The sequence below is a fragment of the Polypterus senegalus genome, chromosome 8, assembly GCF_016835505.1.
Source record: "Polypterus senegalus isolate Bchr_013 chromosome 8, ASM1683550v1, whole genome shotgun sequence".
Lineage (NCBI taxonomy): Eukaryota > Metazoa > Chordata > Cladistia > Polypteriformes > Polypteridae > Polypterus > Polypterus senegalus.
This window is the reverse complement of record NC_053161.1, coordinates 110,367,785-110,384,298: the sequence shown is the minus strand read 5'-3', so window position 1 is coordinate 110,384,298 and position 16,514 is coordinate 110,367,785. Positions and strand designations below refer to the sequence as shown.

General features: G+C 35.9%; 1 protein-coding gene across 1 annotated transcript in view; it reads right to left on the bottom strand.

Annotated features, from left to right (window-relative positions):
• st8sia1 (ST8 alpha-N-acetyl-neuraminide alpha-2,8-sialyltransferase 1) overlaps window positions 1–16,514 on the bottom strand; it is a 115,535-nt gene that overhangs the window by 36,154 nt on the left and 62,867 nt on the right. The window contains exon 4 of the mRNA XM_039761598.1: window positions 15,830–15,922. Coding sequence (XP_039617532.1) covers window positions 15,830–15,922 — 93 coding nt within the window. The remainder of the gene's footprint in view (window positions 1–15,829; window positions 15,923–16,514) is intronic.

Here is a 16,514-nt window from a genome sequence, read left to right as displayed (position 1 = left end):
GCTTTGCACACTGACAGAATCTGAAAGTTTCTTTATTGTAATACTTTAAGCAGATTCTTGAAAATTATTCCTATAAATCTTATGTTGCCAGCCACAGTCGGACTTATGCATGGGCAAACTTGGGCTGTACCCTGTGGGCTATAGGAGACCCAAAACTAGAATAGAAGAGAATAGAATAGAATATTCTTTATTGTCATTGCATTGAGGACAACACAATGGCATTTAAAACAGCTCTCCCACAGAGCTCCCTCACACATACACATATAATAAACTAATAAAAAACTAGATGAACACTAAAAATGTGTTCTATGTTTTCCAAAGAAATATTCTTGCTGATAGACTGGTCGATTCAATCCTCTTTGACCAATTTACATTTACCCTCTGAGATAACTCGTCCGCTGCTATATAAACTCATACTGCCATCTCCGAGTTAAAGCAATACTACACCCAAAAATGATTTTTTCATGACTAGATAACTGACAAGTTGATTATGCGGCACAAGTAATTTTATTTTTCTTTTTGTCGTGGACATTTTTCACATTGTTTGCCGGTATACAGCACAGGCCACCAGGGTTTCTATTATATCATAAGCTAATTTATCTCCATTCTGTATGAAAATAACACTAAAAATTTTTCTTGGCCATAATTACAAACTACATGGGGTAAGCAACATAAAAAAATATAATTTTTGGAGGTAATATTCCGTTAACTTATCTCCCGTGAATAGTAGCTATTTATGGGGGAATGGCAGCATTGTGAGCAAAACACAGTCTACTGTAATGTAAAGCTTATTATGAAGAAAGCTATTTATTGTGTGGTAACAATGACAGGTCTTCAGAAATAGCCAGAAACAGCATGATAGCTACAAGTTTCAGTAAAGGTAAAGTATATGATGGTAACGATTTTGCTTAAACAGAAAACTATGGTGCCACTTCTGAATGTGCATGGTGTGACCAAAGTGCTAGGTAACTTCTGATCACTGGATATTCAGGGCGCAAGACACATGTATCAGATATAAATGATCACTTACAGAATTTCAGTGTGCTCAAAAGTGATGACATGTATCTGTGACAGAGTGCAACAGACATGCACAGCAACTAATTTAGCAACACAAAGAAACCAAACGAGAAGGCTCACATGACGTCTGATGTCAGTTATGATGCGCTGCTGGCTTTCTTTACATTTGCTGTATATCAAGGCATAGTTCAAAATCTGGAAGGTGAAATGTGCCGCTCAACAAAACCTCACAACTGAAAAATGTTTCAGTTTATTTCTGACGTGTTTGCATGTCGTTGACAGCAACTTACTGGTCACTTTGCAATCACAGCAAAAAATAGTGGTAAGAAATCCTTTCTAAAACCATTCTTTGATGCACTGATACAGAGACCAATACCTGAACAGAATGTTGGTGTTTACACCTCACTGTGCTGCAGAAAGACAGTGTAAATAAGAAACAGTAAGTACCTTAAACAATTATTGAGTTGGCAGGATCTCTGGTTTACTGGTACCTTGGCAAAAGCAACTAGAGTTTACAAACTGATGAAAAAGTAAACCTGCCGATATGTTTGTATTTTATCCAAAATGTTCATTTTAATTCTCTATTGTAAATACCTAATATTTAGAAATAATTTGGTGCCAGAATAATGTTTTAAAAAATGTCCTTCCCTCTCTCTCTTTGAGTCTCGCTTCAAATAGACAGTTGAAGGATCATATTCTCTTTGTTTTGTCTCAGCTGATTCAGTATGCACTGTGTTTCATTCATTGATAAAATCAGATGCTTTTTCTGTGGCTTTTGCTGCTATTCAAATACAAATTTCATAATCTTGCACCACTTTTCTGGACTTTTATAGTGGCTATTCGGTATCAGGCAACTCCCTAAGTTTTGATCTCACATGCTAGTTTTTCTGCGGTCTTCTCAGAGCAGTCTGGTGGGGCCCTCTCCTCACTATATTCATTCCTGTGGCCAGGACATGACTTTCTCTATATTTACATCATGAGTACAGTATACTTGTATTTTGTTACCAAAATTTATGCAAGATGTGATACCACTGAAGTACACTGTTCACATGTTAATCCATTTCAAAGGCAAGTCCATTTACGTGTAACTACATCAACTCTGTATCACTCATAACATGTTTTATTTAAGGTGAAAGAATAGAAACCTGCAACTCATGTTAAGTAGCTGAGATGGTCCTGGAGCTAGCACACCAAACTTATCAAATGAAGGTACCAAGTTCAAAACTTCAAGTAGAAAAACTTTTTGTTAACCAAACAATAAAAAGACATCCTGGTAACTTGATACAGACATAAAATACAATTCATGTTTCTTTGTAATCACAGTTTAATTGCATCTGAGTACTGTGTTTGAAAATTTTGAACTTTAAAAGCTTAAACTTCACAAAAGTTCTAAATGTGTATGACAACTTTTGTGAGCATTGGTTTAGCTGTTGTTGGTTTCAGCTTTAAAATCTTTAAAGGCTCAAGGCTGAATAGTTGGAATTCATGCAAAACATTCAACTCTTAAGACTAATGAGTAGAAGTTGTTCATAAAATGTAATTAATAATTGCTTAAGAGCACACATAATGTATTTTCCAAAAATGCTCAAAACATGTCCTGCAGATATCAATGTGTATATTTTTCAAATAAGGCTGTTTGGTCTCACGGACACCACTTCAACATCACGTCCACCCAGCTAAAGGACACAACTTTATGACCAAACTGTAGAATCTGCATCAATAGGCTGATTCTAGAGATGGACCTTTTCTCTTCACAAGATTTGGACACAGGACAGGTCTGTCTGCATATCACTGGAATGCTAAGCTACAGACTGGATAGCCAGCAAGAATAATACTTCATCCATAGACTGTGTTTTCCTAGCAGTTTGTTTTGCTCAAGTTTGCTGGTGTTTTTCTTTCATTCTGTTTGAGAACAAACATATACTTGTTACTTCTTAATTTTATATAACAAAAGATCACTTAGCAAACTCTAATAACAACTGAAGTACCTCTGGTAACTGAAAATGTACTAGACCTACAGTGTGAACAGTGATTAGAACTGCTGTCTCAAGGGGCCAAAGTTCAAATTCTGTGTGGAGTTTTCATGTTCGCTCCACATAATTTCCCCAAGTTCTCTACCTTTTCCACCTGAGGAATTACTTCCAAGTTATTTTATGTAGTTAAGTATATAAATAAGTATAATTGAGTGTGAGTGTGTGAGTCTACCTTGGCATCCAGAATTGTTATTCAATGTTATCAAGATAGGCCCAATTAACCTGTGGACCCATGACACAAAAAAGATTCAGAAAAAGTATAGCTGGATGGACAGATGAAAGTATGTCTTCAGCCATAAATACAGTATTTAGCAGTATTTAATGTTCTTAGAAGTATGGAAAGAAAAAAACCAATAGACACAAAATTGGCTGCAACTAAAAGTATGCCACAGCTGACTTGTTTTTATTCTAATCTGTGCAGTTTTAATTTAATACCGGTTACTCTATATGACCAGTTGTTTTTTTTATGTATCGAAGTTTTAAAAAAGTGATTCTTCACATTTACTTGGACAAAGAAAGATATGATTTATACAAAATTACTGTAAAAAGCATTAACATTCTATAGTGGGCTCAAAATTCTGCTTCTAGACTGTTGACAAAGACCACATAATATGAACAAGTTACTGCTCAGCTACTTGAACAGCCCAGAATAGCAGTTTACACTGCTGGCTTTATATAAACCTGTATGTCATTTGAGATCTTCTGCCACCAGCCTCACAAGAGAATCATTGTTATAAAACTCGCATCTACTTCTTATTTAGTTTTGCTTATTTCAAATTTTATTTCAATTTTGTGTGCTAAAGAAAAAGCCAAGTGAAAGAAAGGGGGCTTACAAAGCTAAAATAGGAAGCAAACTCACTCAGAATAACATGAAGGGTGCCTGGAATGGAATGGGAATAATTACTGGACTGAAGCAATCCCATTTTATTATAGATTTTCCCTGCCACTGCCACCTGCTTCCAATGACCAGTCTCCCCTACTATATCAAAAACTACTACCACATCAACTGGAATGGCCAATGACAAGTCCATCTCTGACTATCAGGTTGGACTGACCATAACTGAAGACCAAGTAAGGAGGCAACTGAGGAAGCTACATACAGGAAAAGGTGAGCTACCAGATGGAGTCAGTCCTCGAGTTCTTAAGTCCCATTCTGAGAAACTTTGTGATGTCCTCTGTCACCTATTCAGTCTGTCCCTAAGGCTGGAAAACATCCTGCATTGTTCCTGTTCCAAAGAAGGCAAGCGCCTATTCACAAAATGACTGCTGACAAGACTCACTTATGTCTCACATCATGAGGACCTTTGAGAGACTGGTTCTGGACTTTATGAGTTCAGTTGTGGTTGGCCACCTGGACCCATTGCAGTTTGCCTATCAGATGAAGATTGGAGTGGAGGATGCAATTACCTACAGTATCTGCTCCATGTATTCTCTCCTGGACAAAGCTGGCAGCACTGTGATTATGTTTTTGGATTTCTCCAGTTTCTTCAGAACCATCCAGTCATCCCTGTTATGGGGTAAATTCAGAGAAATGTAGGTGGTTGAGCCTATGGTGTCCTGGATAATCGACTGTATGCCGGGAAAACAGCAGTTTATGAGACTCAAAGACTGTATTTCTGACACAGAACTGAGCAACACTGGAGCACCACGAGGAACAGTCCTGTCTCTTTTTCTCTTTACTCTGTACCTCACGGTCTATAAATATAACATCATATCATGTCATTTGCAGAAATTCTCAGATGATTCTGCACTTATGGGTTGTATTGTAACAAGGATGAGACAGAGTATAGGGGTCATGTGGAAAAGTTTGTTTCTTGATGCAAAGAAAATTGTCTGCATCTTAACATCAGCAAAGTTACTTGTAATTGACTTTCGCTGCACCAAAAAGTCTCTATGTCCAGTCACTATTCAAGGAGTGGAGGTTGCGGTGGTCCAGTCCTACAAGTACATGAGGGTTCATATCAATGATAGGTTGAACTGGTCTTGTAACACAGGCGAACTATAAAAGAAAGGACAGAGCAGGCTCTTTTACCTTATGAGCTTGCATTCCTGTAATGTAGGAAGTGACATCCTTCACTTCTTCTATAACACTGTTGTGTGCTGGGCTGGTAACATCACTTCAAGACTGGCCCACCAAATTAAAAAGTTAATTAAAAGGGCAACCTCAGTTATATAATGCACTCTGGACCCCGTGGAGCTAGCAGAAAAAACACAGAATAAAAATAAAACTGAGCACCATTATGAAAAATGCTGTACATCCTCTCTCTGGCACGCTAACACTGAGGACTTTCAGCTAACAAAATTATTCAGCAGATGTGTTGTTAAGAAATGCTACTGGGGCTCCAGCCATATGTCTGCATAATGCTTCATTGTGATCTACATGATCAAAGTTTGTTCATGACACAACGTTTCTTTATGTTGTCCGTAAAAAACAGCGTAAATATAAATACAATGTCTAAACGACTATCTAAAAATATTTGTTTATTCATACACTACAATGATAGTACAAGTGTCGTTTATTTAAACATTACTTCTTTTAGACAAGACACAGTTACCGTGATATCATTTAAGTGATACAATCAGTTCATTATTGAGATAACTGATTAGCAGCACACAAGGAGAAAAAAACTATAACTTTTCTGTTGAAGATTCTATTAAATAGTCTATCTTCCTACGTGTGAGTAAAAACTACTGGAGAAATCAAAATGAATTAATGTAATGGTCACGTAAAAATGTGACATACAGAAACAAGTGTAGAAAGAATTTTGATATTTCTCCAGCTATAAGCCACTCATGTATAACAGACCACATAAAAACACACGAGGAGACCCATGATATGGAAAATGAATAAGGACTGTAACCATGTTACACATGATCATGTGTGCCTTTCCATACTGACTGAGCCACCAAAAACTATTTAATGCAACTGGATACAAAATAGTATTAGAACTAAAGGTGTGCAGAAGTGTAGTTTAATTCTATCGACTATGCAGCAGATGATTTGTAACAGGTGAGGTGAAGCAAACAGTGGTCATTTTCCAAAACTTGAAAAAAATCCATTCATCGATTATCAAACTAATTGTTGTCCCGATGATAATTACTAGTAATTAGCTTTCTTTGATAATGATGATATTGATGATATTCATGACATAACTCAGTTTTGGTCTTTTCTTGTGTGTTCTTACTTAGCTCTTAGATTTACCAAAGCCATCATTTACAGTACATTCCTAGTGACAATTTTAATGAACCATATTATTCAAATATCCATATGTACAAATAAGAACATATCTTGATCTGAAATTAGCATTATTACATAAAATATCGGTACTATCATATTTGCCATTGATTCCTTCAATTCTGCTGCTTGTTTTCAAGATAGTACAAAAAAAACAATTGGACATGAGCGTCAGTAGGCTTTCCACCTTAGGAACCAAGTTACCTGAACTATTCTATAAAATTTCAGTAATTATTCACTGCTCTGATGCTTATCTTTCTATTATGATAGCAATTGATGAGAATAATTCATAATTAATTGCAGAATTACGGTATATGAGGGGTCCTCTGGACTACCTCTTTCTCTTGCACGATTTGGCTCAAAAAGAAATCTGCACATCTTCATCTCATAACAGGCTTCGAGTTTGGTATTTTTCTGTCCAGCCATTTTAGCTCTAGACCATCCTCAAGAAACTGTGACACACAGACAAACACACTCACACACAGAGAGATACACACCCATCATCGAGATATCAATGCTTTCGATATCAGCAGAACCTAAAATGTCAAAATCCGTTGATCAAAAAATTTGATATATCTAAAGCTCTCACTCTTCCCCCATAGATGATTGGTTATGGTGGGGGAACTCGCAAAGCAAAAAAAAAAACAAAACAAAACAGTAAGTACGCACTCTGTGCATAACATTTAACAACTAGAATGTTCAACTAGAACATTGGATGTTAAAATGCCAATTTTCTAATGTGCCAGGAAGTGTTTAATGTAAATGCTACAAAAGTTTGTAAAAGTGGATGCAACTCAGTTTATAGAACTCTGAGAAAAAATGCTATGATTTGTTCGCATAGAATGAAATTGTTAGTTAGACTGTATAAATTACTAGTCTTTCAGAGTAATTTTCATATTTCTTAGTTAGTATGCTACATTGAGATTAGATAGATCAGTGGCAGTTGGGAACCAGAGATAGAGGAAACAGGTTATGCTACAAGAAGAAGCCTTACAAGGTCTCATCAATAATAAGAACAATCATGTCATTAATAATACATGTGGCCATACTAATTAGTTACACAAAATACTACTATGGAGCTGTAAGGAGTATGTTTGTGGGAAGTATAATGCAAATGTTTAAGAATGGCAGCAAGGGAGTACAGTGCACTATCTGAGGTCCCAAGTCATTATGTTTAAGGATAAGCTATGGACTCTGAGCAATGCTTGGGGTTGATACAGGGACACCTTGAAGAAAGCTCCAGGATGGGTTATAAAACCACCTCAACTCCCAACTTTAAGTCCAAATACCCTGGTCACTTCCAGTGTGGAGTTTTTATGTTCTCCCTTTGTCTGTTTGAGTATTCAGCTAGGATAGGCTTTGGCTCCCCACCACTCTAAACTAGAAAGTTCACAAAATTAATGAAACTCATTCTGATTAGGGGGGGAATTACTTCAGTTTAATCTTACATATCAAGTGCTGACATATCTCTTTTGATCTTTATACCATTGCATCTTTCAGACCATTGGCTTAGATGTGTATTGAGGTGAATATGAATAAGAGAACTGCAGCTTCCAGTTTGAAGTGTTGGGACAGCAAACTATGTATGTTTCATAAGACCTCTTTGTGACTTGCAACAATAACCCAGAATAACACATGCAAGTAAATAATGTCACTGTAGTGTACTCTGTAAACATGACAATAATTACTATAAAAAAACAACAAAAGGGAAACATTGCAAATTGAATCATAGCAAAATGGCTTTAATATCAGAAAAGCTAAGCATCTAAAACTATAAAAGCAATTATATTCTAAAAAAATGTAAGTAACCAGATTCAGAGCTACATTTTATTTGCTGTTCATCTAGATTTCACAGTAATGTATAAAAGAAGTTTAAAAACTAATAGGATAAGCTACACTTCAGCATTACCATTTTACTGGAGCAGAAAAGGTTGGACATTGGGATAGAAGGCCAAATAAAAGAACAAGCTGTTCATCTAGCTGCTTTGGAATGTGTCTGAGGCCATGTCATTGAAAACAGGGGCCTGCTATCACCTTTCTGAATAACACTGCTGTTTGCAGGAGCAGTATGTTAGCCAGTGCAACACAGACTGACATTTCAGTCACATTTCTTGAATTTGGCAAAATATTTCAAAATGGAACTTTGATTTAGACTTTTAAATGTTCAGCTGCTAAGACAAGATGGATTTCAGCAGCTGAGTAGCATGTGGTTGCCACTATTGTCACAGCTGTAAAAATGCTGGAGAACTGTAAAGTATCGAATGTGGTCTAAAATAAGAAAAAAATATCTCTGGATTGAAGAATCCATGGAATGGAATGGGATGGGATGTTTGAGGGCAGCTGTTAGTGTTGTGTTCCAAAATCTAACGTTGTTAAGACAATACAAATTTCTGAGTATGTAGTGCTTATCAATTTTGGTATTAGAGCAAAAGGAGGAAGAAAACAACAAAAGATCTAGAAAAATGTGTAGCAAATTCAGCTACAGTAAGTCTTCATCCTCAGGCAGAAAGGAACATTGGATTGAAATCCTGCTGTTTTTTGTCTGTGGGGGTTTTTGTACATTCTCCCAGTGGGCACTTCAAACTGCTGTTAGCTTGATTCTGAAAGTGGCCTTTGTGGATAGTATGTGATGGTCTGGCGCCTAGTCCAGGGATGGTTTGGGCCTTCCATCTGATGCTTGGCTGCACACAACTCTATCTTTGACAGATTTGTGTACACACAAATAAATACACTGAAGAAACCCTGAAATAAAGTAAGCATTTAGTAATCACAGTAAAGCTTAACTGTCATTAATACTTGTGCCAATAAACATCTGTAAAGCTTTATATGGCTAAGTGTGCCCATCTCAGGATAAGCGGACAGGTTAAGTACTGCAGCTAAAAAGACTAGACACATTTGAAAAATATAAGCAGATTATTTCAATGGATAAAACTGTGTGCAATGTCATTGTTAAAATATATCCTGACAATGTTGACACAGTCATTACATATAAAAAAAGAAAGAAAGAATAAAACACCCATAATCGTGAGATATGAAACAGTTACTTTTGTCAGCTGATATCATATGAGCTCATTTGAAACAATATTGACAAACATGTTATTCATAAGAGATAAAGGAAGACAAAGAATTTCAGCCAGTCAGTGAACCTGCCATACAATGAGACATCCTCACGTGTGTGCACAAGCCTAATAGGAAACACATCTGTAATCACTCCACAATTCTAGTGAGCGGTAGTGCAGCACAGAGTATGAAGGGGAAACACCAAGGCTGACATACATTAGTCATATTGTGCACAAAATCTGCTATGTTATGCTGAAACCATTGAGAAATATGGTATTAGTCATTGATGCATTAACTAAGAAATAGGACTCCTATGATTGTACCATCTTCTAATCTGAATCATACATTATGTGATCTGGGAAGTAGCTGTCAAGAGAAATACTTTTTTTGATAGTAAAACCATACAACACCACCTTTATGTGTGCAACAAATCCTTTTTTAATTAATTAGCATATTTTTAGATGCTACTTGACTACAAGAGAAATATTAATTTGAACTATAAGTACCTGTCAATATGCATCAACTGAAAATGAAAAATGATACAAATGACAACAGTAGAGGTCTCAAACATGATGTTACTATTTAAGTGAAATCAACAGACTAATACTAAATTACTGTATATAAATTAAGGATTGTTGCTGGTAGTAAATTAAAAGCTTTCCACAAACCTCAATGAAAACTCAAAGTTAAAAATGTTATTAAATTAACGGGTGGTGTTACATTCACAGATGCATTCTGGGAATTAGTTAACTAATTTCAAAGTTGCCACATTTACATTTTTTTCAGTTGTTTCATTAAAGAGTTAATCATTACATTTTTCTTTATTAAACATTTTTGTAACATTGTGTTATTTATAACATAATACTGATAATTGAATGCAATTACATGTGTTAGTAGGTTACCTTAAATACACACAGTAATACCATTTTACAATATCATGTCGCTAAAAACATAATCTAAATACGTTTGTGGTGGCTCAATAGCTTTCATGGACAGAAGAGTCTAATTCAAGAAATGCAAAAATGCCGTTGATTCATGTTCTAATGTTTGTTGTTAAGAGTAGAATGTTTCTAAGTAACTGCAGATCAAATTCCTTAAATATAACATTTTTGAAAGAACAACCCCATGGATACTTAAAATCTCTTCTGAAGCATCACGGTAATCCAGATGCCTGCTCCAGACCACGATGTAGAGCAGGTTTAAAGCTTTGTTGATAAAGTAAATTACACTAGATTAGATCACATTAGATTATACTTTACTTGTTCCCAAGAAGAAATTAAAATGTTACAGAAGCTAAAAAACAAAACAAACAAAAAACATTATACATACATATATATGTGATTGGGACAGCACGGCGGCGCAGTGGTAGCGCTGCTGCCTCGCAGTTAGGAGACCCGGGTTTGCGTGGAGCTTGCATGTTCTCTCCATGTCTGCATGGGTTTCCGCCAAGTACTCTGGTTTCCTCCCACAGTCCAAAGACATGCAGGTTAGGTGCATTGACGATTCTAAATTGTTTTTAGTGTGTGTTTGGTGTGTGGGTGTGTGTGTGCGCCCTGCGGGGGGCTTGTGCCCTTCCCGGGGTTTGTTTCCTGCCTTGTCCTCTGTGTTGGCTGGGAATGGCTCCAGCAAACCCCCGTGACCCAGTAGTTAGGATATAGCGGCTTGGATAATGAATGAAGGGATATATGTGATTGGCTAGAGGAGGCATTTGAGGTGGCTTTGACATTTACTGCTGATATACGTTACTGCACTTAGTTCACTGGTCAAATGTAAAACACTACTGTTGGGTAAAGGAAGCTTTGGTGATCGCGGCTTGATCTTTTGTCATTAAAATCTAAACAGGAACAGCCTGTGAAAAAATAGTGTTGATGAGTGAGTAAGTGACATGTCATTAGCATTAAAAATCTGTAAAGTTATACTGCAAATCTGCCGTACACTGAAAGTTGTTTCTCTGTTAATTGCATTTTGAGGAATTGTTATGCAAAAGACAGCTGGATTTAAGTAATAAAATTGTTTTACATTAGATATAAATTTGGGAACAAATGAAGCAACGAAAAATTTTAAAAGTATAGCATTTCATCAAGTTTTTGTTGACCTTAAACACCAAGGGCCTCATGCATAACGCCGTGCGAAGAATTCACACTATAACATGGTGTACGGACAAAAGCGGAAATGTTCTATAGTGTTAGGTTTTATACATTGTGATTTGAAAGTGGAAACATTCGTACACAACATTTTTGTGCATACACTGTTTATACATGAGGCCCCAGGACACCAGGAGAAGTGAACTGCTTGCTCCTACTTCTCCTGCGGTTTCACTAACTTCTATGGATGAGGCTGTCAGATGAGTAAAAGAGGAAAACATAAAAAATATACAAGTTGGAGCTGAAAAGCTCCTGTGGCTAAAAACCCGAGAGTGGACAGAACTTACAAAGGAGCAGGAAAAGCACAATTCCTCAAAGTCTGCCTTTGTAAATCCGGCGCCAGTTCAGCACACAGCTCCAAGAGGATCGCTCATGGAAATCTAAACCAACTAAGAAGTCGTCATCATGTGCTAAGAAATTAGTATGATCTCTGAATACGTGTTTTCTTCTGATCCTTCCATTTGCGATGTCCTCTAACAATGCTAAAGCAGCCATGGTAGTGGAATAGTTTAGCCATTCGACGCACCATTATATTGTTACAGGTTGATTACAATGAGGTACCTTAAATTTATAGACGATATGCAGTTAATTTCAGCGTATTTGATAAAGCCGCATCAGGGATTTGGATCTAAAAACGAAAGGGAAACGACACAGGAACAAAAGCACTGCTTTGACGCTGGGTGCCGCCAGTTTGCAAAACCAAGCAGAGAACTTGGCGTGAAAATGTGTGTGGCTTTATGCCAAGTTTAGTTTTTTTTTAAAATGTTATTGATTTTATTGAAATTACATAACATTCCATACAAATAGATCAATTTTACAAGAATAGAATTGAAAACAACTTAACCCCCATCCCTGAGAAAGAGAGCATGGGCAGCAAAATAAAACTTAAACCTAATAAAAATAAATAGATAAATTAATAAGTGAATATAGATGAATGGAGAAGAAAATGAAGCTTATTCTAAAATGTTATTAATTAGATCCTGCCATGTTTTTAAAAGATTCTGCACAGATCCTCTAAGTGAGAATGATTTATTCCAATTTCAAATAGAATATAACATCAGTTACCCACTGACTGAAAAGAGGAGAGTTAGGATTCTTCCAGTTGAGCAAGATAAGTCTGCATGCCAATAGTGTAGTAAAGGCAATCACAGTTTGTTTGTCCTTCTCCACTTTAAGCCCATCAGTTGTTAATGGGTTAAGAGGGACTGTGACACCAAGGCTATCTGAAAGGCATTTAAAAATGTTTGTCCAGAATGATGTTAATTTGGTGCAGGCCCAAAACATGTGACCCAGTGAGGCTGGGACTTGATTGCAACGTCTGCAGGTTGGATCTTGCACTGGAAACATTTTGGACAATTTAAATTTTACTTTTAAGTTGAATGATTGTATGCTTTGCGCATATGGAGCTACATTTTAGTTTTTATAAATCACAATGTGAGCATGGACAACATTTTTCTGTGTACGCACCATTTATACATGAGATCCCAGGACACCAGGAGAAGTAAACTGCTTGCTCCTACTTCTCCTGCTGTCTCACTAACTTCTATGGATGAGGCTATCAGATGAGTAAAAGAGGAAAACATACAAAATATGCAAGTTGGACAACCACTATCAAGGTCCCTTCATAACAGTACAATGTAATTGAATTTGTACAGAATGTTTCTCTGTGTTATATTAGACAAGGTCACAAATTCGCCAATACTTTTTAATTGGAGATTTTTATATTTCAAAATATAGTACAGTGCAAGGTATTTGAGGTGTCTAAAGGAAAACTTAAGTTTGCTCACAAATTTCCTTAAAGAATGTGTGTCAAATTTCAAACAAAATCTGTTCATATACATTGTAAACTACATTCTTGTATGCACACTTTCACATTTTTTGCATAAACATAATTAAAAAAAATATACTGAACATTTCAATTGTTACTCAGTTTTAAATAAATGCTCTATATGTTGTATTTGTAAGGCTTCTTAGAAAGGCACTCACTATAGAAACACACCAAACAAAAATTATTCATTTGTATGCTCAGGACTCAGGCTCTTAAAAAGTAATTAAATTAAAAGCAAGGCAAAAAGTATGTTCCATTAGCAGCAGTACTTGGTTGTTAAATAAGAAAAGTGGCTGGAAAAACAAAATCTTGCAGCTCTTGCGTCCCCCTAGGATCTCAGTTACACATTACTATATTACATGTGAATGAATTGTTCAGTATTGACACATTATACAGTATAATCCAAAGTTAATTTGTAATTTGATTAACAAATACCTGAAAAGTTGTTTTTTTATCCAGTATTAACCATATTGTTTTTAATTCATCATCACTAAATCCACTTTTATTTGTAAAGCACCATAATTATTTATATTGATCAACATGATTTAAGTGCTATAAGATCAATAATCAAAACTCCCCCAAAAGCTGAGGCATTAGCAGTGACAGAAGGGGAAAGAAAAGTCTTTTGTTTCATTAAAAGCGAACAGCTGTGCATTTAAATAATCCACCCATCCTCACTAACACTAAACCAATTGATTGTAACTGATGATAATCTACTTCCCCTACTTTCTTAATAAACTAAATTATTAAGAACTCAATACCTTTGTGCAGATTTGCCAACCACTATAACAAACATTCCCAACTGAGCAATATGATTTACCATATATTAGCACAAGAAACAGTTCTGCTCAGATTTTCCATAATTAATGGGTGACTTGTCCTGTTGAGTGAAGGGAGAGTAGCAGCTTTAAAGATGATCTTCATTTTAGCTGCCTGCGCCACCAAACTCAAGCTACAGTTTAATGTAGCCTTTAACGATTGCAAAAATACGTGAGAAGTACGTAAATGAATCCTGGCAGGAATATTTAAGCCAAATTTCCCATTTGATGATGATACTGCATGAAGAATATATTTAAAAAGTTGCAAATGAATTTTATTCAAACAAACAACACTAACGTTTAATAAGCATCACCTTGACAAGCAATCTTGGCACCAATTTCTGTACCAGCACTCAGAAGCTGTTTCCAATTAGAAAAAAAGTGCCGTACAACATTTTAGTTTTGTTAGGGCCCCATAAAATGTGCCCAGTGGAAGGTTCCTGCACCTTCTCAAAGGCTCCAATACATCAAGCACCTATACACTTTGGTATCTTAGTGTTGTCCAGCAGGGCAGTGTCTGGAATTAGCACAATAAGAATGATGGAAGTCTCTTCAGCAGAATGACCATGCTTGGTGATCTAAATGAGCTGTCCTTCAGTTCTAGGTGTAGCGTAGCTATAGCTGTTAGTTCCTTGAGACAGCCACCCAGCAGTTATGATATAGCGGGTAGGATAATGGATGGATGGATAGTTTCACAAGCAAAAACGCTATGTTCCACATATGTATTGCTGTATTTATTATCTTTGCTATATTTACCCTGTAATGTTATTATTAATGTAGTTATCATCCTTATTGTATGTATTTAGCAGTATATGTATTACTAGTCTATTTGTCAGTTAATCAGTCTAGTCTTATGCAATGAGAAATGTTGGCATTTTTTGAGGAACCACAAATTTCAATTGAAAGTGAATTTAAATGCCACAACAGTTGAAATATATAACACAGATGTCATGGAAATGAATGCTGAGAGTAAAAATGTCTAACCTACTCCTGGAAACAACACATTTAAAAATCAATCAGATTTTAAAGGTGACTGCAATAAATCTTGGAAAATAATAAATCCTAAAATAATCTTCAAAGTAGAAGCATTGTGTTTTTTTTTTTTTTTGCTGCTGACATGCTACCCAATCGATAAAGTCACACTGTTTATCTTTCAATATTTACTTGTATATACTGAGAGAAAAATGGGACTGTTTCTTGCTCATTTACTGAATATTAAACAGATTCACTCAAGCAGCATATGTAATAAAGGCCTCGGGACTTGAATGTCATAAAAGGTAGGCAATAGAAGATCTTTAATAGACACAGTACTGTCTGAAATGATATATTTGAAGATTATGACACCTACTAAATGCAGCAGGCATCAAAAAATATTTCAGCTGCAGACAGTCATGGGGTTTATGTTGTTCAGTAAAAACCTAAGAGTGACTTGGTCATTACAGCTTTCGCACTTTGCATATGAAAAGTAAATAGCAAACAATATTTTGTCTTTGTCATGACATTAGAGCTATCCACTACCAGTAAGTATTAATAGAAAAATGTGTGCCAGATCATTATTCAGATGTTTCAAAATGATTGCCTTTACAAGGTCATGTCTTGAATAACAACATTTCACAAAATGCATACGCAGTAACAAAATATTGAGTCCACTTAGCATACTGTGGTTGATGTAGGAAAAATCAAAAAGCATGTACCTTTTTTCAATAATGCTTGGGTTGGCTGTCACCAACTGCGTCTTGGTTCCCACATCTTGAATGTATTCCTTGGACAAGGGTGGTAGGTTACACCTGAGCAAGCACAAAACAAACGCAGGGAACAGAAAAAGTCAGGAAATGTGCTTTTGTATCCAGACATTTCTAATTAACATAAAAGAATTCAGAATATAAAACCATCATCTGAGACTACAAAAGCACACCCATAAAAATAATTTCAGAATAATGGAGAAAGGCAACTAAATGATATGGTAAAGAATTCATAATCATTAGCAGAGGTAACATTTTTTTCTGCTTTGGGGCCTCTGTCTCTATTGTTCACTCAATAAGCCAGACTAAAAGCTAATTTCAATTTTACACCCATCTCCTCATCACATTTTTACTTTATTTAACCAAGTTATGGGTTACCAGGAGCTTGTAGTTGGAGAGCATTTAAGTGAAAAAGCACATAGTAGTTCAAGTGTAATGGCTACAGGGACACTCCAATTAGAATCTCATTTATTCATGGCCAGGAGAAACAGATATGCAGTAAATGAATAGATACTTTTGTTTAAATCTAGCTAATAGTTTCATTCTCTCTCTTCAGTGGTGAATGTTTTCTTCAACGTTTTTTTATTAAGATATCTAAACAATGACAAAATGTCTTTAATGGACCTATTGTATTTAT